The 22,353-nt window shown below is 38.4% G+C and overlaps 1 protein-coding gene across 2 annotated transcripts in view; it reads right to left on the bottom strand.

The window, feature by feature from the left end:
- RAPGEFL1 (Rap guanine nucleotide exchange factor like 1) overlaps positions 1-22,353 on the bottom strand; it is a 75,189-nt gene that overhangs the window by 7,837 nt on the left and 44,999 nt on the right. For both annotated transcript variants that reach the window (XM_070726578.1, XM_070726579.1), the window contains exons 6-13: positions 21,804-21,971; positions 20,291-20,388; positions 19,663-19,785; positions 17,972-18,150; positions 14,131-14,221; positions 9,439-9,489; positions 8,472-8,559; positions 5,578-5,642 (exon numbers count right to left, since the gene is read on the bottom strand). In XM_070726578.1, coding sequence (XP_070582679.1) covers positions 5,578-5,642; positions 8,472-8,559; positions 9,439-9,489; positions 14,131-14,221; positions 17,972-18,150; positions 19,663-19,785; positions 20,291-20,388; positions 21,804-21,971 — 863 coding nt within the window. The remainder of the gene's footprint in view (positions 1-5,577; positions 5,643-8,471; positions 8,560-9,438; positions 9,490-14,130; positions 14,222-17,971; positions 18,151-19,662; positions 19,786-20,290; positions 20,389-21,803; positions 21,972-22,353) is intronic.

Below are 22,353 nucleotides of genomic sequence, written 5' to 3'. Positions count from 1 at the left end.
CCAGCCTCCAAATAATTCTGCATTTCACACAATGCACATCTAGGCCAGAGGCTGGGGGTGAGATCTTAAGAAAAACTAGGGCTTCGCTGACCAAGATGTAACCTCGTTTGTATACCACCACTTCCACCACCGTATCCTCTTCCCCAGAGACTAAAAAATCTGGGCCAACGTGGGCACTGAACACCTCTCCCTCACATTTGTCTCTTAACAAGGAGAGCTGCAGGAGCTTCTGCAAAACTGTTGCCATGGTAACTCCACTGTCCCACTGAGCTAGACACTGTACGGCGGACTCACCCCTAGATAATCTCCCCGGGGCAGGAGGCGAGATGCAGGAGGGGAGGGAGCCGTAGCCCTCCCATCCTCCCACTGTCAGACTGCATTTGCTCAGACTTGCTGGAGGCGAAAGTCAATCATTCCTACCCTTCCCCAGTCCTACAGCAGGGACTAAAATAACGCTGAGTGTTTTTCTCGCGACTCGTTACATCCTAGCAGGGTGAACAGCCTCAGCAGGAAAGGAAAGGCAGAGAAAGATGGGCTCTGAGGCAGAAAATTAGAACAGCTCTAGCCTCCAGCATCCGTTTCTCCTTATGCCTTTGCAGCAGAGAAAAAGGCTTTCGGTCTTACTACGCCAAGCTGAACAATAAAACCTGTATGCCTTCGGGTAGGGGTGGAAGGGAGCAAACTATACAGGGAATGGACTAGCCCTTTCTCCTTCCCAAAACTCAGTCATCTCTGCTAGACCCTCATTTTCCCTGCACATCTCACAAAATATTTTGAAAAGCAGCCCCAGATCTTTTATTTATTATTTATTTTGTCCAGCGTGTATATAATTGCAAACAAAGTATAAACAAAGTATAAATATGATTGTGAATATATAAGAAGTGCAAGCATGGTTATGAGTACAGGAAATTTTACAAATACGTGGGTATATTAGAGGCGATGATGTGCTTACACAAGCCCCTTATACACCTCTTAGGAATGGGGTGAGGTCAACGGCAGACAGTATAAAGTTAAAGTTTTGGGGGTTTGGGGAAGAAACTACAGAGCCATGTAATTTGTTTCATGCAATGACCACTCTGTTGCTGAAGTCAAGTTTTTTGCAATCATGTTTTTTATTATTATTATTATTATTATTATTATTATTATTATTAATTAGATTTGTATGCCGCCCCTCTCCGTAGACTCGGGGAGGCTTAGAGCAGTTTACATTATATTTGCATCTATTGTGGGCTCGTGTATTGTTGCGGTTGAAGCTGAAGTAGCTATTGACAGGTAGGACATTGTAGCAGATACTTTTATGTGCTACACTTAGATCAGATTAAAGCAGTGTTGGGCTCCTACGGGTACGGTCAGGTACACAGTACCGGTAGCAAAATTTTGAATGTTTTTCTTTCTTTCCCTTCTGGGCTCTGGGTAGGTTTTTCCTATCATAGTAAATGAGGTTGAATGTGTATAATTTTAGAAGAGCTGTGTGTGCGCGTGTGTGTGTACATACACATACAGTTTATATAATAGATAATGTATATTTTTGTGTGCCTGTGTGTAATATGTATGTTCACATATGGCATATATACATAGAATTAAATACTGTAGTATATTTTGGATGTTCAGTAATAGTAAATAGGGGAATTGTATCTCCTTGAGGCGAGGAAATGCCAGACACCCTAACCCAAACCCTTGATGTGAGTCACGTCAAGTTGGCCACCTATAAGCATGTCATATGACCTTTAAGCCACCCCCAGTCCCATGATCGACAAGCCACTCCCACCTGGTCACATGGCTGGCAAGCCACACCCACAAAATAAGCCATGCCCACAGCATGGTGGTAAAAAAAATTGTAGCCCTTCACTGGATCAAAGGCAGCATAGTTCTAAATTATCTAGGCCCAAAATTTCAAGTCTGGTTTAGTAAGGTATTCTGTTGTGAAGAAAGGAATATAGCACTCTTCAGATGTCACCTTGGACAACATATGCTATAGGGGTGGGATCGCCATATTGAGTCAACAATCTGTAAATCTGATCAGTGCGGCCTGGTATAAATACCAAGGGCCCAGCCATCTTCCCTGGGCTAATCAAAAGAGCAAAACCCTCTGCCCAAAGGTCAGGCTATTGACACTGAGCATGCTGACACAGAGAATCATCCATAATGAAACAATAATGAAACAATAAGGGACGAGTACAAGTGTACTAGAGTGCCTTCCATCCCGTCCTATTGCTCACCTATATCTCCTATACCTTTCTTCTATTCCTATATCTCTCCTTCTATTCTTTCATTGATATGTTCTATTACTATATCTTCTTTTCTATTCTTTCTTAGATATATTTTACTATGAGTATCTCCTCTATAAGCTTCATCATGTATTTTACTATATGTATATATGTATACTGTATATATATATATATATATACCTACTAAATCACTCATTGTGTATTGGACAAAATAAATAAATAAATAAATAAAATATATTCCTACTTTGTCACACATCTTCCCTGAAGCCCCTGCTTGCTTTCTTCTATTTTGTAAGGGGGGAGAGAGATTTCAGGGGAATTATTGAACAATGTCCTTAAGGGTGAGATGCTAGCATTCCAATCGTTAAGTTCCCATTAGTGCTATAAATCGCCCTTTATCAAGAGATACCCCCTCCGCTACTCTATCTTTTTAGAAAAACAAACCTGTTTCTTCCATATATGCTCCACAGATTTCCCCTTCCCATCATTTCTGCCTTCACCTTCTTTCACCAGGATAGTATAAAGTTATAAAGCTTGTGATGAATTAAAAAAAAATAGCACATAGAGAATACAATTTGTGTTTAAAGCAGTTTTAATTGTATTCTCTATGTGCTATAATAATAAAAATAATTTTAATGATAGGAGAATTAGAATTTGCCATTTCAAATTATGATATTTGCCCTCCACCAAGAAACTTTTGAGAAAGTTTTGGTAAAATAAATCCATCATTTCTGCAGAAAATATCCCTGTTCGGGCAATATTACATCCAGAATACTCAGAGCAATACCTTCCTTCATGTATTGTTCCTTCAGCATAACAGGAACAAATCTTCTATGTGAGAATTGGTCTAGTGGTTAAGGTAATGGCCTAGAAATTAAGACACTAAGTTTAGACCCACTTTAGTCCTGAAAACTAACTGGGAGACTGGCCTGTCACCAACTCTCAGCCAGCCCATTTCACGAGGTTATTGTAGGACAAGAGAACAAGGAAGTATTATTTATGTTTGCCACTTTGAGTTACTTATATCTGAGGAGCCAACTCACCCTGATGGGACTTTTGCCTCACTTGATCCAGTGGAAAGGGCCTACTTCGGATCCCAAAGAATTTTGACTGAAGAAGAAGAGCCTTTTCAGCTGTGGCTCCCACCCTCTGAAATATCCTCTTGTTGGAAATGTTAGATCCACCCCCACACTCTTGGCCTTCCAGAAGAGCCTGAAAACTTGGCATGCCACTTGACCTGGGACCACGTTGAAATGGTTGAATGGGTAGAGAAGATTCCTACCTCCAAGGTTGCCCACTGTGTTGGTTTTTAGCTTTTTTTTAAAAAAAAATTCCTCTAATTATAATTATTTTGTAGGACTCTTCCACTTATAAGCAGCCTAGAGTTGCTGTAACAGTAAAATGAACAGCATAGAAAATTAATTAATAAATAAATTAAATAAATTAAAAATATATTAATAAATTTAATGTGAACTGGAAACTCACTTGTGCCTAGCTGCGCATACAACTATATATATATGTGAGTTTCTGTATCGGGGAGAAATCTGCATTACTGGCCGTTCCCTGCTTTGCAGCTGCAAGGAACAGGCAATGGTTATAGGAAGCTGATGTCATTTCAGAGATGTCAGTAGGGGATAGGATTCAACCAGCACGCTCTCATGGTAAGTGTTTTATGTTAAAGAGTGCTTGAATGGAGCTAATTCAAGAGGCCATCTGTGCACAGCACAACCTCTTTTCTCTCCCCAATTGCAAAGGCTGAAACCTAGGCTTCCCTTCCTGAAGGAAAAGGAGCACAGGAGATTTTGAATAAATGGCCAGGTATGGATGCTAAATCGCCACCTTATGGGCTCTGCCATGTCACCTGTTATACCTGTGAAATTCTCCTTCTGAATTGTTCAACATTGCAGATTAATATATTTGTTGTTTGTTTGTTTATTGGATTTATATGCCAGGGAGAGGAAATGAATAAACATCTTCTTTGTTTTTATAATAGTGTAAAGAGATTGTTGCAAAATAAATGAGTATAATATACAGCAGCACCTAAGGGTTTTTTTTAGCTTTGTGCGAAATTGGCTGTGTGCTTGTATCTGTGAAGGAGAGAAATCACAAAAGCGATGTCTAGTGTAATAATGAAGTTGCAAATGCATCACAGCTTTGAATGTGAGCTCTTGGAAGGAACACGTCTTGATGACAAACCATTTATACAAATCTAATAAATACATTTGTTTTGCATGCAAAATGTTTTGAGAACAAGTTTCAGACAGGACTCAAAATCTTATCCTCATCTGAAAAACCATTGACAGTCGTGTTGATAATTCCAGTCTAAACAGACCAATGGTAATTCAGATTACAAACCTGAAATTCATTTTTCTGTACTGGATGCGAAAATAAGTGAAATAATTTTGTCCCAGTAAAAAATTGAAACAGGTTTTAATTTGAAGGAATTTTATTCCAAAGAATAAGTGAAAGAAATACCCCTGTTTAAATTATTCCAAAGCTTATAGATTCGGAATCAAAAATTTCCCAGCTGCATTTTGCAGGTAAGAAAAGCCTAGCCTTTCCCTTCAGAATCTTTATAGGAGGGAAAAGGCACTTAGAAATAAAAAATAAAAATCTTTGTCTTACCTTCAGTGCAAGTTCCATATAATTTAGGAACCAAGTGTACCTACCAGTGGCAGCACATTGTGATTGTGATAAAAGAAAACTAGCACAAATTTGGCAAGAAACAGAAACAACAGTCTTGCAAGTGCTTTTTTCATATTTATCATGGGGGCAAATCAGTTTCATCAAGAGAGAGAGTGCCAAATCATGCAGCATCTTCTTTGGCCTTTCATTGTGTATAGTTTTTATATCCTTACAAATGGCAAATTGTCTAGAGGTCCAATCAGACATTTAGCCCACCTTAGAAAGCAAATGTCTCCTGCATGCACCTCTCAAAGATTTTACAACTATCTGAGTTAATACATCATTTTACAATTTTTCTGATGCTTTAAAATTGCATTTCCTTACGGAGACTAACTAATTTTTCTCTTAAGGATGCCCTGAGAGAAGATGGACCAGGCCAGGGATCCAGGCCATAGCATGCCAGAAACCAGGCCACGCAAACAAGCGAAGCCCCATCCACAGGATGCAGGCAGTCTACAAAACCGACCCTCCTCTAGGCCACGGAAAAACCTCTTCTCAGCACCAGTTGGTGGTGCCCAAACAGTTGGGTGCCATTGGACAAGACAAACTTTAGATTTATTCCCCTTTAATGACATGATTGATTCCGTTTGGTAAACTGGGAAATTAAAGTCGCTATGAAGTATACAGTAAAGAAAACTGAGAATTATTTGATACATGTTCTTACCAGTTTCTCTACATTGATTAATCCATCCACTAAGGTTTTGCTACCTTCATGCAAAAATGTCAAGTCTGAGAAGAGAAGGGGAAAAGAAGAAAAGTACATTGAGAAAAAGGTAAAAAGCAACAATTCATTTCTAACTTCTAAAAAGATATGGCTAAGTAATCAAATACTTCTACTTCGCTGCAATTGGAATGGAGTTAGAAGAAAACCCTCTATTTATGCTTCATTGAGATATTAATTCTGCAAAAAACATACCAAAAGCATCTGAGTAGTGATGATAAAGAATGTAAAAATATATTTTGTCTTTAAAACACTATCACAAATAGATTTTCTCATGAACACAAAACTTTTTCCTGAATAGATTCTACTTCTTGAACATCTTGGGAGTAACGGAGTACTGTCTAGATGTGTTCAATTTAAACTCCATACAAAGTCCTCGACTTATTACAACAACTGAGCCCAAAATTTCTGTTTCTAAGACAGTTGCTTAGTGGGTTATGTCCCATTTTGTGACATTTTTTGTCACTGCAGTTAAATTAATAACAGGGTTGGTAAATGAATCTGGCTTCCCCATTGACTTTGCTTGTCATAAAGTCATAAAGTTGTTCACATGATCTCCAGGACACTAAAACCATCATAAATATGAGTCAATTGCAAGTGTCTTGAATTTTGATCTCAGGGCCACGGGGATGCTGCAATGGATGTAAGTTTAAAAAAAAATCATATCTCTTTCAGTACCATTGTAACTTTGATCAGTCACTAAATGAACTATTGTAAATTGAGGACTACCTATAATTTCTTAGTTACCACCGCAAAGGTCATCCTGGCTAAGTATTATGACTTTTTAGACTATTGTATTATTATTGTTCCAAATATCCTGACTTCAGAATTAAGTGTAAGACTAGATTTGCTGAGGACTGTCCTGCATAACAGACGTTAAGATGCTTGTCTCCTATCCTGAAACAGATAGGCCTTAAGGAACTGTAAAAATAATCCTCAACTTACGACCACAACTGAGCCCAAAATGTATGTTACTAAGCAAGGAAGTTGTTATTCCATTTTGCAAGTCACTGCAGTTGTTAAGTGAATCATGTGGGCATTAAGCAAATCTGGCTTCTCTCACTGGCTTTGTTTGTCGAAAGTTGACGGGAAAGGTTACAAATAGTGACTAGATGGTCCATGGACAAACTTTCATAAATACTGTACATCCTGTCTGCCAAACACATGAATTTTGTTCATGTGACCATGGGGTATACTGGAAAGGGTCACAAGTGTGAAAAACAGCCAAAAATCCCTTTTCCAGTGGTATTGCAACTTTGAATGGTTGCTAAATGAATCCTTGTAAGAAAAGAGCTGCCTGAAATCCAGATTTCTACTCAAATCTAAAATTGGCAATAGTGTTCACCAAATGTTCTGTCTGATGGTGATTATTACAGCCACCAATTTCTTGATTTTCTTGTTTTTTTAATCTCTCCCAGTCTTGCTGGTTGGTTTTCTTTCTATGCCTGCATTGGCTTCAGGGCACGCGGTTTCTATTGACAGATCTTTTGTTTACGTTCCTCCTCATGCCTGGCACTTCCTGCAAAACTCTTGTCAATTTTGATTGGGTTTTTTTTTTAAAAAAAGTCCAAAATGTCACTCCTCTGCCAGTGGGAAGAAGAGGCAGGGAGGAAGCCAAGGAACTAGCCCTCTCTGACCAGCCGCTGCTTCCCCAATTGATGTATTGCATAAGTGAATAGCAGAGAGCAATTCAAGCTTTGCATGACCGGGACTCACTGCTCACAGTCACTCATGCCCTCATCACCTCGAGGTTCGACTACTGTAATGCTCTCTACATGGGGCTACCTTTGAAAAGTGTTTGGAAACTTCAGATCGTGCAGAATGCAGCTGCGAGAGCAATCATGGGCTTCCCAAGGTATGCCCAAGTTACACCCACACTCCGCAGTCTGCATTGGTTGCCGATCAATTTCCGGTCACAATTCAAAGTGTTGGTTATGACCTATAAAGCCCTTCATGGCATCGGACCAGAACACCTTTGGGACCACCTTCTGCCGCACGAATCCCAGCGACTGGTTAGGTCCCACAGAGTTGGCCTTCTCCGGGTCCCCTTGACGAAACAATGTCGTTTGGCGGGACCCAGGGGAAGAGCCTTCTCTGTGGCGGCCCCGACCCTCTGGAACCAGCTCCCCCCGGAGATTAGAACTGCCCCCACCTTCCTTGCCTTTCGTAAAGTTCTTAAGACCCATCTCTGCCGTCAGGCATGGGGGAACTGAGACATCTCCCCCGGACCTATACAGTTTATACATGGTATGTCTGTGTGTGTGTTTGCTTTTAATAATGGGGTTTTTAGTGTTTTTTAAATTATTAGATTTGTTCTTACATTATTCCTGTTCTTGTTGTGAGCCGCCCCGAGTCTACAGAGAAGGGCGGCATACAAATCTAATAAATAAATAAAATAAATAAATAAAATGAGCATGCTCTTCTTCATCCATAAAGAGATGCTGGAAATGTCTATTCAGAGCAACAGCTAATAACTGGACAGGAAGGATGCCACCAGGAACTTCACACAACAGCCAATAGAAAGAAATATTGCCTAGAGAAGGGAATTCTGGGAGTTAAATCCACAAATCACCAAGGTTGGAGATCTCTCACCTAGACTGATTAAAGAGTAAAAGGGAAACTCCTGTGGCTAAACTTCTGCCAGGACAAAAGTCGCCTACCTAGTTTTTTTTAAAAACGCCAGTTTTTTAAACAGGGCAGAAAAGCACAATGGTAAATTGTTTCTGTACTAGGAGAAAGACAAGCTGAGGGTGACATCATCCAGTCCATGTGACAGTGGATTCCACACATTCCATTTGAGAAAAGCAAGGACTCCGAATCCATCAAGTACCACTAACCTTTTAGGATGAGGGGCACAAAGGGGATAACGGGTGGTTTCATCCTAGACAGAACTTCTCTGTAGCTTTTATGATTCCTACAGGGATCCTAAAATGGAAAAGAGAAATGAAGAACTCAACATTTTCTGAGATAAAAGCAGAGACAGAATCAGCTGCAGCCATTCCCTCACCCCCATTTTTTAGTTAAACTATAGAGAACAAGCCATGGATATAACCAATTAAATGTGTTAAATATGAATCCTTCTTGAGGCTAGGAGGCTCAAAATCATTCCAATCATAATAATGACTGTTTGAACTATGCAGATTTAGGATTACTTTGAAAGAACAGGAGAGGAAAAAAGAAAGGGGAAAATATCTTTTTTAAGAATGTGGACCTTCATGATGAAAAACTATTTATGTGATTAGTTTTCCCCCTCTCCATTTTTTTAATATCAGTGTTAAAAGGCATTTCAAGCAACATTCTTGGTCTATATTTATTTCATGCTAGCTGACAGCCAAGAATCTACGAATATTAAAAATTCTGCCATAGCTCAAACAAATGGGTCTGTTTTTCAGGTAAAATGTCCATTTGTTGCCACTTGATTCTAGCAGCTCCTCAATAAATAAAAAAATAAATAAAGTTCCAAGAAAACTACCTAGGAGACTATCTATGACACAGTTTATTAACCATTGTATTAAGAAAAGAAATGAATGACTGCTAGACAACATTAGGATTTTCAGCATCTAAACTGACTTTAATAATGGGGAAAGCTTTATCTTAATTGTTGGAAGTGCAATACGGTAGCCTAAAATCTAGTTTTGATGCAAGAGAAAAAGAGAGAGAATTCAAGGTTTATAATAAAGTGAGATTAAAATAAAATAAAATATTTGAACTGGATGCTCTTGTTGTTTGCGTTGCACATTTTTCATTCCTTTTAGTCACAATTTTTTCACCAGTTCTTTTATAAAGGAAATATGAATGATTTACCGTGAGGTTTTCAAATTTACGAAACAAGTTTTTAAATTTGCCTGGAAGCTTCTAGAATAAAAACAAACAGAATGATATCAGCGATATAAACAGTTCTAAATGGACAGAAAGTTTTAAAAACAATCCGGTCAAAGCAGAGTTTGTCCCGTTCAGTCTGTCTTCAGTGATGGATGTGGGCTAATCTATCCAGACAAAAGGCTGCTAAGCACTGTGGAAAACTTGCAGATGTTGACTGAAAGTAAATTGAGTAAGCTACCATTTAAAGAGGAGGAAGGCATGTCTTCCAATTGTTTCCCCTCCAACTGCTTTGACAAAAAATAAAGATTTCGCTGTGAGGAGATAATAAAGTCTCAGAAGTGTCCCAGTATGAAAGCTATGCATAGCTTTTGAGAAGCAGCTAATATTTTGGAGGAAAACAAATGACCATATTGGGGCTTACATTAATCCCTGGTTTAATGAAATTCTTTGTAAAATGAAGAATGAAGCACAAACTTGTCTTCACCTAATTTTCAGGCATTAGGTAGATAACCCTTTGAGACTTCAGATAAAGGAAAGTCGTTAAACAGGCAAACCTGTTAGAAATTTGAACTGAGAATTTATGCTGTTTTCTAATGTTTTCTTAGATCTGCTTTTTTAATGAATATTAGACTGCATCTTAACTTGAGGAACCATCTTACCCTAAAGGTCTGGCTTACCCCACCCGTGCTGGCAAACGGGGCATACTGCGGATCCTGTCAATCAAGTAATTTTGGTTGGCAGAGTCCAGGAGAAGAGCCTTTTCTGCTGTGGCTCCTGCCCTTTGGAATATCACACCCTCTGAGGTGAGACCAGCCCCCATCCCTCTGAATCTTAAGACCTGGTTCTGCCGGATGGTTTGGGGCTTCAATGGACTTCGCACCAGAGACGATTGATTAATTAAGAGCTAATACCACCTACCCCGCCCCCATGCATCTGGTTCTTTCCTTCTCCATCTTGTGACAATACTTTTATTTTGTTTATATTGTCATTTTATTGGGATGGAATATTTATATTCGATGAGTTTAATGTATTTTATGCTATAAGCCACTCAGTTGCTTCAAAATTAGATAGGTGGAAAATAAATTTAATAATATAATTATAATAAAATTATATATAATTCTCCTGCAATACTGACATGCAATTTGCAAAACTGCATTTAGGACTATATTTTGGCTAATTAGAGTGTTAAATCCTGAGCTGTGGTAATTTAAGCCCACATACATTACAAAATGGCTTCCAGCCTCTTTCAATGCATAAGAAGTGATACGAGTATATCCTTCCATCCTGTTTTGAATGAATGTACATATGCTGCATAATAATCACATAGAATAGAGGATCTGGTTCTTGGATCTGAGTTAGATCCATTAAATCCATTAATAAAACACTTTTCAACACTTACATTCTATGAATTTATATATGTATTTATATACTGTATTTCCGAACATAAAATGTGAGCTCATATGCCTGCATGTTACTCATCTGGTTTCTTTTATACATGATAATTTAGATTTGATTTTCTCCTAAGAGATTAACATTATATGTTATATTCAGAAGGTATATTTTAGCATTTATACTTACTAATTTAGAAAGAACAAGGATTCTCTGAAGTCCTCATAGATATTTTATCAAAATTATTGTGCATTTTCAATTATTATATGAATTAGTTATTATGAGTTGTAAACTTTATTTATTTATTTATTTGTTTGTTTGATTGATTTTTATGCGATGGTGCATAAAAATTTAATACAACATGGAATCAGATGACTGTATAGCCCAAAAATTAAGATACTACACTTTGTATAAATTATATAAACCCAACACTTATTCAGAACTGAAAACTAAATAAGTAAATCATAACAGGAAAACATTTACCATTAATGCTGAAATCCTACTTCTTAAAATCCTGTTATATAAGTTTCATGAGGAACGGTTCTCAAATAAGAAACCTACCACTGAATTTTCTGGATCATAGATGCTTCTTGTTTGCATCTCTGTTTGATGTCAACAATCTGATGCCAAAGATTATTTGAAATTATAGTAGAAACCCAACTATTAAAAACTATGTGTACCCTCAATTCCTGATAAACAGGAAAAGTGGCTCCTGCAGAACCAGCCAAAAGGTACATTGTGAATGTAATTCACTATAGTACAACTGTAAATCTTCCAACATTTAGTGGCTTACAGCAGATAATCTCAGTTTTCCACTCTATTGCTGTAACAAGGGGTTTTTTTTACCTGATTTTCAGAAAGTGTAAGAAAAATAATGAATTCTGGACTAGAGTCTTTTGATATCCTTACAGCCCTTTTTTGCAATTACCTGTAGCCACAGGGGAAGGAACATTAAAACAGCTATTCCATGCAGCACTTAATATAAAACCACTTAATGCAGCAAGATCTTCCTTAAAGTCAGCATTGTTCTACCATATTTACTTGGAAACAAGTATTATCCTCAGAAGAGACATCCAATTTTTATTAAAAGCTTTCTTTGCAGCTTTAGCTACTTTTGCTATTTCCAACTGAATCTCTTTTCCTCATTTTTTATTACTATGAAGTGGGGTTTAGCTTTTATTCTTTATTATCTTTCAAGTTTTACCAAATGCAACAAAGACAACTAAGAAGTATTTATCAGGTCTGCCAAGTAACACACTTTCAGCTGTAAGCAGACAGCCTACAATGAAATAAAAACACATTTTAGATGCTTAGCAATAATGCTTTGCATGTAAATAAACCATTGACAGACACAGATTAAATATGAGCATGTTAAATGTTAGTGCTTTCTAGAAGTGCAGAAACTACTTACAACAAATAAATATTTAAAAAGTACAATATAATAATTATAATATAAAACTAGTGACTCCTAATAAACCTAAAATATCTGAGTAAATAAAAACATTTTCACTTGTGCCAACTATGTGTACATATCAAGCTTTCTTTTGCTAAACGGTTTCTTATGCAAGGCACATCTAATTTTTCTCCTTTTTTAAAGTAAGAAAGAATAAATTACCATAAATCATGTTGAAAATAAAGACAGCCTGAAAATATAGGAAAAATTAAATGCAATGATTTATCACCAGCACTGTCTGGCTCTCAAGTTAAAAAAAAAAGGTGCAAAGGATAGCAATTTCATAATAAGGTGTGGTAACCATCTTTTCCAACACTGCTGACTAATAGTCCACCCATTCTTCATTCTTGTGATCACAAAAGCAAGACTGACAATATAGGTGTCCCAAGATAATCCTGCAGGGTCCAATTTGGGTCGGTCATCAGGACCAGAGATTTTGTCTTCCGAGTTTTCAGATTCATGCTGGAGCCTAAATCAGGGAACTGTTCTCTATCTGGGCACCAGCAGGAGTCCAAAAGCTCAGAAGACAAAATGTCTGGTCCCGGCAACTGATCCAGATTGGTTCTTGCAGCAAGAAAAACATATAATCAAAGCCATTTAATGCTGGAATTAACACCCTTTCAAACTTGGTATCTTTCAAACTTGGCAAGATGTGTGGACTTCAAACCCCAGAATTTCCCATGCTGGCTGACGAATTTTGTGAGTTGAATGCCACAAGAATTTTTTTGAAGAAAGCATCAGTGGAAACTCTAGAAACAAACTTTCTCTAATCTTGCATCCACCAAGAGGGATATCAAATACCCAATTGGAAATTAAGACATGAATGCCTTAAATTTAGGTTAGGGACTAGAAGATAATAATAGGTTACTGGCTGAAAATTCAATCCTTCCTAGTGTGCTTGGCTCCTCCAATCTGATTAGATAACTTTTCTCTCTGGAAACAAGTGATACTGCACAAGCTGCCCTTATATGGGCTTTCCCCAATATTTTGCTTTTCATGTACTAGAGCCAAATAAACTGGATTTCATATATCGCATCAAGTCCCGAAGATTTGGTTTGATTCTGACTTGCTATATTGTGCAGTTTCAGCTCCTGCAGCCTGCCCTAAACCATAAACCAGAATTTTTAAAATGGGAACTATGGTTGCAGCAAATGATAACAAGAAGTGAACCATTGCTAATTTTCAAAGACCTTTCAGTGATAAGATGAAGTGTTATTCAACCATTTTGAATTTAAAAATAATTACTGTATACCAGTATCATGAAATCTGCTTTATTATTGACTCTGATCCTGCTTCCAATTCACCGGAATGAGTTAATTTCTCTTGATGAGTGATGAGTTTTTAAAAAAGCCTAATAGGTTTCACACCATGAAATGGACGGTACTGGAAATTTACTGTTACCACCTGTATAAACTACAGTTCCCAATGAGATGAAGGAAAAGCACAAAAAGGGTGTTGCTAAAAGGGTGTTGTGACATTATTAGAGGCAAGTAAGCAAAGATCTCATAGAATGAACCAATTGAAATGAAGTAAATACTTCAGATTTGTCCAAATGAAATGCATCTATTGCAGTCATAATGAATTATGGATTTAACCTGGATTTAATGTCCAGTAGTTTTAAATTGTTTTTAAGATGATAATAGTATAATGAGAATTTGTCGCGATGCATTTAAAATTTTAAAACATTATATTGTACCTCTTTGACCATTTGAAATGGTTTAAAAATATAAAAGTTTAACTGCAAATCTGGGTAAAACACTAGTGTGTATGAGAGAAAAAAAGATAAACTGAGATTACAAATACAAAAAAACCATTTCTCTTCATCATCTTACCTCCCAGGTGAGGCGTAAACGACTGACAGGTGCATTGTTCAGTCCTATGACCACAGCATAGAATGTTAACATGTCCTGATGCTGTTTACATCTATGGGGAGAAATTTTTTTTTTAAAGTAGCTAAGAACCAAACCAAAAAAGTATTAAAATTGAGCAGTTTCAACTGATTGTACCATCCCTGCTCTTAATTTAATTTAGTCTGATATCAGTCAGTAAAATAGAAGAAGCTGTCTTGGCTGCTTTCATAGCCCCCTTGGACCTAACACCTTACTACTTACATGCATAAGAAATAATGTATTTATTTATTTATTTTGTCAATTGTGTATGTGAATACAGACAAAGTATAAATAAAGTATCAAACTTGTTTGTGAATATATAAGAACAAGCATAGTTATGAGTACATATTTTACGAACAATAGGAAAGTGAACACAAGAACAAGGGAGCACAATCTGTGGTTAAGTTGGGGGAAAGATCAATGTGAGAAAATATTATTTTACTGAAAGAGTAGTAGATGCTTGGAATAAACTTCCAGCAGAACTGGTTAGTAAATCCATAGTAATTGGGATAAACACAGTGCCTGGGATAAACACAGTGAAGGGCTACCAAATTTTTTACTACCACGCTGTGGGCGTGGCTTATGTATTTTCCTTCAATATCTTTCAGTGCAAATTGGGTGCTCTAGGGTGGAGCTCCATTTTTGCTACCCCACTGCATCGTCCCCCCCCCCCAATCTGGGCAGTAGTCCACCCCTGGATAAACATATACCCATCCTACAATAAAATACAGAAAATACTATAAGGGCAGACTAGATGGACCATGAGGTCTTTTTCTGCTGTCAATCTTCTGTTTCTATTTTCTATGAACACACAGGGACATTAGGCCAAGGATGGTAGGCATGCTGATATGCTTATGCACACCCCTTACAGACCTCTTAAGAATGGGGTGAGGTCAATGGTAGACAATCTAAGGTTAATTTTGGGGGCCTGGGGAAGAAACTACAGATTCAGGTAATATATTCCAGCATCGATTTCTCTTTTGCTGAAGTCAAATTTTTAGCAATCAAGTTTGGAGCGGTTTAAATTACATTTGTATCTGTGGTCAGTTCATGTATTGTTGCATATGAAGTTGAAGTAGTCATTGACAGGTAGGATATTGTAGCAGATAATTTTGTATGCTACACTTCGGTGAGATCGAACATGGTGTAGTTCTAAAAATTTTTAGGCCCAAAATTTCAAGTCTGGTGGCATAAGGTAGTCTGCTGCGAACAGTGGAGTGTAATACTGTACTCATGAAATATCTCTGGATGTTCTCAATTGCATTAATGTATGATATGTAATATGGGTTCCAGACAGATGAGCTGCATTCGAGAATTGGTCTAGCAAATGTCTTATATGATCCAGTTAAAAGTACAATATTACCAATTCAATTTCAATTCAATTTATTGGATTTATATGCCGCCCCTCTCCGAAAACTCAGGGCGGCTAACAACAGTCATGAACAATATACGTGAACAATATACAGTAAAAATCCAATACTAAAAACTAACTTAAAACCCCTTAATGTATAAAACCAGCATACGTACAAACATACCATACATACAGTTGTATCAGCCTAGGGGGAGAAGAAGTCTTAATTCCCCCATGCCTGGCGGCAGAGGTGGGTTTTGAGTAGCTTACGAAAGGCAAGGAGGGTAGGGGCAGTTCTAATCTCTGGGGGGAGTTGGTACCAGAGAAGAAACTATGCAAAAATAAGTTAACCACTCTTAATGCAGTGGCTCTGGCACTTAGATCATTAGAGATGAGTACTCCAAGGTCCCTTATTGAGTGAAAATGGTCAACAAGGTCGTGATCATCTAGTTTGTATTTTGTGTTCTGATTATTTTTGCCAACGTGTAAGACTGAGCATTTGTTGATTGAGGCTTGAAGTTAATGACCCTTAAATCTGTGTTACTTTAATTGCAGTCAAATTTTCTACCTTGTTTCACTCTCAAGTGCCATTTGAGTAAGAGGGAGAGGAGGAGAGGAGGAGATAGAAAAAGGTGCAAATAAATGCCTCCACCTTCTCTTCTCAAGCTTCTGAGCCCAGGTAGACTGCCAAGGCTCAAAGAAAAGCAGGAGGTGGCAAGGGAAATGAAAAGGGATGTGACTTTATCATCAGTAAAATCTGAACTACCAAATTCAAATATATCTGTCTTCATGGTGGCCGAGATACAGCTAAAGGGATGTAAAACTCAACCTATACAAAATGATTAAAAGTGCTAGCTAGGTAAATGATGAGAGAAAGGGCAACACTGTCCTCCATGAAATCCATAGGATATAAACATCATTTGTAATCAAACCATAGCTTTTGCAAACCCAGGAATTTAGAGCACATCTCTAACCTGAAAATATCCCTCAAGGCCATAATTTGTCACCTAGTGTGTTACATAGCTGTGTTCAACCTCTTCCTTCTCCTCCAGGCCTTTCTGCTGCAACATCCCCTCATCTAGTAAACAATCTGGGAAGGAAGCTTGAGCAAAGGCTCAACTGTCATTGGGAATTAAGCCAACCAGGATGATGAGATAAGTTTGACCTTCTAGCCATTAACCTTAAAGGAACCAACAGAGAAGGGAAGTGGATTGACCATGCAGGGAGGAAGCAGAGAGGAACATTATGAACAGAACAAGAAAGGAGAAAATAGGAAAGCTAAGATTTTAAAGTATATTCTGCAGACCTCTCAGAATTCCAATATTTTTATTTTATAGATTTTAAGATATTGGGACATATTCATTAAATAACTGGAAGTTGGCCAAGGGAGGATATGAATTGCCTGTAACTGCAGAGGAAGATGATTGCCTATAACCTTGTGAGGATTTAATTCATCCTCTCTTTGGGGCTGCTGGAAATTCACAGAAGTTGAATATTTTCAATTATCTCCCATTTCCCTTTACGCAGCATGTTCTTGTAGCCAGCAACTGCATGTGTGTTCGTTTGTCAAAAAAGTCCAGATGGCAGCCACAACTGTGCGATTAAACTCTGCTGTTGTTTACTTGCATCACCCATGAAACCCATATAAAAAGAGCTTGAGGCTTTGAAAATTGGGGAAACATTAACCATTCATTTCAAGTAACAGAAGCAGAACCATCATCATCAGTGGCATTATAGTCCTCGGAGAGGGGCAGCATGAAAATCTAATAAATAATAATAATAATAATAATAATAATAATAATAATTATTATTATTATTATTATTATTATTATTATTATTATTATTATTAAACATAACCCCATTATAAAGAAAGGCCCAAAAAAGGCCCTGCACTGGCTGCCGATCAGTTTCCGGTCAAATTCAAAGTGTTGGTAATGACCTTCAAAGCCCTACATGGCAGTGGACCAGAATACCTCCGGAACCGCCTTCTACCGCATGAATCCCAGTGGCCGATAAGATCCCACAGAGTTGGCCTTCTCCGGGTCCCGTCGACCAAACCGTGTCGTTTGGCGGGCCCCAGGGGAAGAGCCTTCTCTGTGGTGGCCCCGGCCCTCTGGAATCAACTCCCCCCAGAGATTAGAACAGCCCCCACCCTCCTTGTCTTTCGCAAATTACTCAAGAGCCACCTATATTGCCGGGCATGGGAGAATTGAGACATCTCCCCTAGGCTTTTATATTTTATGTTTTTGGTATGTATGTGTTGCATGGGTTTTAAATTGTTGGGGTTTCATATATTGTTCTCTTTTAATATTAGATTTGTTGCAATGTTATATTGTTTTTGATTATTGTTGTGAGCCGCCCCGAGTCTTCAGAGAGGGGCGGCATACAAATCTAATAAATAAATAAATAATAATAATAAAATATGGCACTCACACAGCAGCAATCTTGATGAATTTCTTGAGCAAGTGAGCCCGCTTTCCTAGAGAGTCACAGAGTAAAACTTCAGTGGCCACCCAGTGCTGAACCTCACTGCAACGTTGCAGCAGCAATTCCAGATTGGCAGTCTCCCGTCGCCCACGTTCACCATGGAACACATAATCCACAAATTCTAGCTATAAAGAAATTGAAAAGGAAAGAGAGTAACCAGTGGGCCTTCTGAGACCCAGATTGAATCCTCCCCTCTTCACCCAGGCTAAGTGTCTTATGTACATGAATTCCTTTCATTGATCAGTCTATGTCACACATGACAAGGAGAAAGAAGGTAAAAACCGAACTGGAGAAAAGATAAGGCTAAGTAAATCCAAGCTGTCATATTGATCAGTTCAACCTATAAAATGTTAAGTCAAATGAATGAATAGGCTCCCCTCACATTACAACTGATTGTTTAGTACAGTGTTTTTCAACCAGTGTGCCATGGCACACTAGTGTGCCGCGAGACATGTTCAGGTGTGCCGCGAAGCTCAGAGAGCGAAAGAAAACAAGAGAGGGAAAGAGAGAGAGAGAAAGCAAGCAAGAGAGAGAGAAAGAAAACAAGAGAGAAAGCAAGAGAAATAAAGCAAGAGAGAGAGATAGAAAGAGAACAAGAGAGAAAGAAAGCAAGAGAGAAAGAAAGAAAGCAAGAGAGAGAGAGAGAAAGAGGGAGGGAAGGTGGGAGAGAGAAAGACATAGAGGGAGGTAGAGAGGGAGAGAGAAAGAAAGAGAGCAAAAAAGAGGAAAGAAGAAAGAGAGAAAGAGGGATGGAGAGAGAGAGAAAAAAAGAGGAAGGGAAAGAAAGAGGGAGGGAGAGAGAAATAGAGCAAAAGGGAGGAAGAGAGAGAGAGAATTTTTTTGTCCAAACTTTTTTTAGCCCCCCCCCCCTCAATGTTCCCCATGGTTTTGTAAATGTAAAAAATGTGCCGCGACTCAAAAAAGGTTGAAAATCAATGGTTTAGTGACCATTCAGCATCCCGCGATCCCTTGATTTCATTTTACAATGTTTTTGCTGAAAACTGGTATTTATTTCCAGATTTTGGCGAAAACTAGCCCATAGCAAACAGTTGCTTCAATTAATGACAATGACATTTGCTTAATGACCCCCATATTTGTTTAACCACCACTGGGGGAAAAAAAGTAATAAAATCAGGTCAGGCACTCTTGTACTGTTGTTATTGTAATGATGGTAAATTTGCTAGCATTTTTCAGTGATGATTGGATGATGATGTATGATGTTTTGTCTCGGGCAAAAAACCCCACAAACCAATGTGTAAGAGAGCAAGCTCCTAATCTCATCTTTTTCCCCAAACATTCAGTCATAAGAACATCCTGCTATTTTCAAGTGCAAAATATCAGTCAAGCTTTTCCATGGCTGAAAATTCATTTTTTTTAAAAAAAAATTAAGATTGGCAGACGGTACACTTCTCCTTCCAAATTTTGAATAGGCCTATTGAGAAGTTTCCTCTACCCAAAGAAATCGATCATCTCAAGGGAACACTCGGTATAGTATAAAATTACACAGTAGTAAGAATCTGAGACATCTCTGAATGTACACCTCTCATTGTATGCAGACATTATGATGTGCCAGAGAGCCAGTGTCCAAACATATCTGAAAGAGATCAAGTTAGGAAGGTTATGTTTGGTTTTCTCACCTCATGGACACACCAGAACAGTTCCCAGTGGAAGGCCGTCAGGTGATTTGCTACATCCTCAGCTTCCATTCGGTGGATCTCTGTCTCACCTGGTGACACTTGGATTGCCTCTGGGAGAGGGACCTGCAGAAAAGGTCAAACTGATGGGTATGTTTCCAGTAGAAGACCTGGGTATGTATGCATCTGAATATGTATCTTGCTATAAGCTTACATAAGGGGACAGAGGGAGACCTATTTACATGTACAGTAGTACCCCTAGATACGAGCATAATTCGTTCCAGAAGGGAGCTTGTATATCGAGCAACTCGTATCTGGAACAAATGGCTTTAGACTTTGTTTTTCCCCTCCGAGATAACCAAAAGCAACGATTCTTGCGCCACTTAGTGGACGCTCGGCTCGTATCCCGAATTTGAGCTCGGGACTGGAACAGAAATGTCTCTCCCCTCGTGGCTCGTATCTTGAAATACTCGCATGTTGGGCAGCTCGTATCTAGAGGTACTACTGTACTAGAAAAATGGAGAGTAAAGATGAATTGTAACCATGATCACAGCACCTCCAAACATAGAGTCATGATGCAAAAGCCATATTGGCATGTCAAGGAGAACAACATCCAAGGAAATCCACTTACCAGGGATGGAAAAGTATCCTTTGTACAGGCAAAAAGATGGCTGTTTATTCCCAAGGTAGTGAAAACACACTCTTCATTAGGCTGTAGTACAGATTTCTCTGAGATTAGGGGCGAAAGTGATTGAAAATTACTGAATCATCTGGACTGGCATATAAATATCCTCCATAACATTTTTATTTTTTAAAAAATAAGGTGGTTGTAGGTTCATGTTCACATGAAGCCTATAAGTCATCCTTTCAATTCATCATCCCTCAAGCGAACATACATTTTATGCTTCAATATGTAGCTGGCGCACTTTTTTGAGATATCTGGCACCAGTGGAGTTTCTCACAGTGCAATCATATCTGGAATGCCTAAGATAAGACCTTCTTCCCCTCCCCCTTCCCAAAAATCCCCACCATTTTTCCAATCTTGCGTATCTGAACACCTTAGCAAGTTACAATTGGCTGAGCGTGGGACACTATTTATTAGTATTATTTCATTATTTCATTATTTGCTTTAGACTTAAGTGTTGAGACTTTCCCAGTTTTTAAAACCAAACTCTAGGCAGAAGAACTTTTACTCATTAATCCTTCTACAACGCAAAGGAATAGCATACAACAGCACTGCCTTCTATTTCACTTTGTTAACAGCAGCAAAACTATTGTATGCACAAAAATGGAAGGATACTTTGATTCCTACTACGGACGAATGGTCACAGAATTTGATGATGTTGGCAAAAATAGCAAAATTGATTACTTTAACTAAAGAAAGAACATAAATACTTTTGTTTCCACATGGAGACCGCTTCTGAATTTTGTGCTTGAAGTGGAAATTAATGGAACTTTGATTTAGGGTTTTACCACATAGATTGATAGATCTTTACACAAATGATTTGTCCATATTGTGAAAAAACAAAAAGTTCTAATTTGATGTTAATGCCCTGCCAACAGAGAGAATTGGAAATCGGTGGTTTTTCTTTTCTTCCTATCCTTCCTCACTTCTCTTCCCCCTTTTTCCTCTCCACTGCTTTTCTGTTTACTTTTGCATTTTACAATATTCTATAACTCAATAAAATGTTAAACTGGAAAAAAGAACTACACTGTATCTTCTATTTCAACTTATGTTGTTGAAAAATTAATTAATTATTCATAAATTCACTACTCTGTTTCACTTTTGCTGCACTTATGGACACTTCCCTGGGTACTGTGTGATTATTATTATTATTATTATTATTATTTATTAGATTTGTATGCCGCCCCTCTCCGTAGACTCCGTAGGGCACTAGGAAAGTCTACTATTTTCTTCTTAGGCCTCATTATGGTGCAGCAAACAAGAAAACCTAAATGTGCTTCATTTGGATTAGGAACAAAATGAACCTGCTATTGAGACAATGAAAAGGATGGCAGTAACTACAACTTATGCTTTTCTCCTCTTTGACCTTTCATTTTCTGAACTTTTTCAGTTTCAAGGTTGCAGAAGGATAGCCCATACCATGGAGGTGTCACTATCATTCTTCCTGGGGGACAGATACCTCCTGATGATGCAACAGCCACCAGAATGAGAGCTTCCTCCCTTGTAGGCTGCTCATCAGAATATTGAAGCTTCTCGGTCACTGACGTGAGGATGTCTTGCACAGAAGCTGAGAGGCGGCTGCGGATGGTGACATAGGAGTGGTCTGGCATATACACTCGGCAGAAGACTAGAAAAAAGAGGAGACAACCAAGCTGCTGAAACCTAGTATAGTAAGGGATTTCAATGATGGCTTGAATCTTATCAATATCTCTGAGGCTTTGGCCATAGTTGGGGACTAGATGTGATCAAGTAAACATGTTGCATTTGGAACAGCCTGTAATTTAGGTCCTCAATATGGAAAGAGCAGGAACTGTCAACACCTGGTGGAATTCTATTCCTTCTAGACCAGTGATGGTGAAACTATGGCACGGGTGCCACAGGTGGCATGCGGAGCCATATCTGCTGGCATGCGAGCCATTACCCTAGCTCAGTTCCAGTGTGCATGTGTGTGCTAGCCAACTGATTTTTGGCTCACACAGAGGCTCTGAGAGGGCATTTTTGGCTTCTAG

The sequence above is a fragment of the Erythrolamprus reginae genome, chromosome Z (assembly GCF_031021105.1).
Source record: "Erythrolamprus reginae isolate rEryReg1 chromosome Z, rEryReg1.hap1, whole genome shotgun sequence".
NCBI lineage: Eukaryota > Metazoa > Chordata > Lepidosauria > Squamata > Dipsadidae > Erythrolamprus > Erythrolamprus reginae.
Note: the sequence above shows the minus strand (reverse complement) of the source record. Positions and strands in the feature narration are given on the sequence as shown.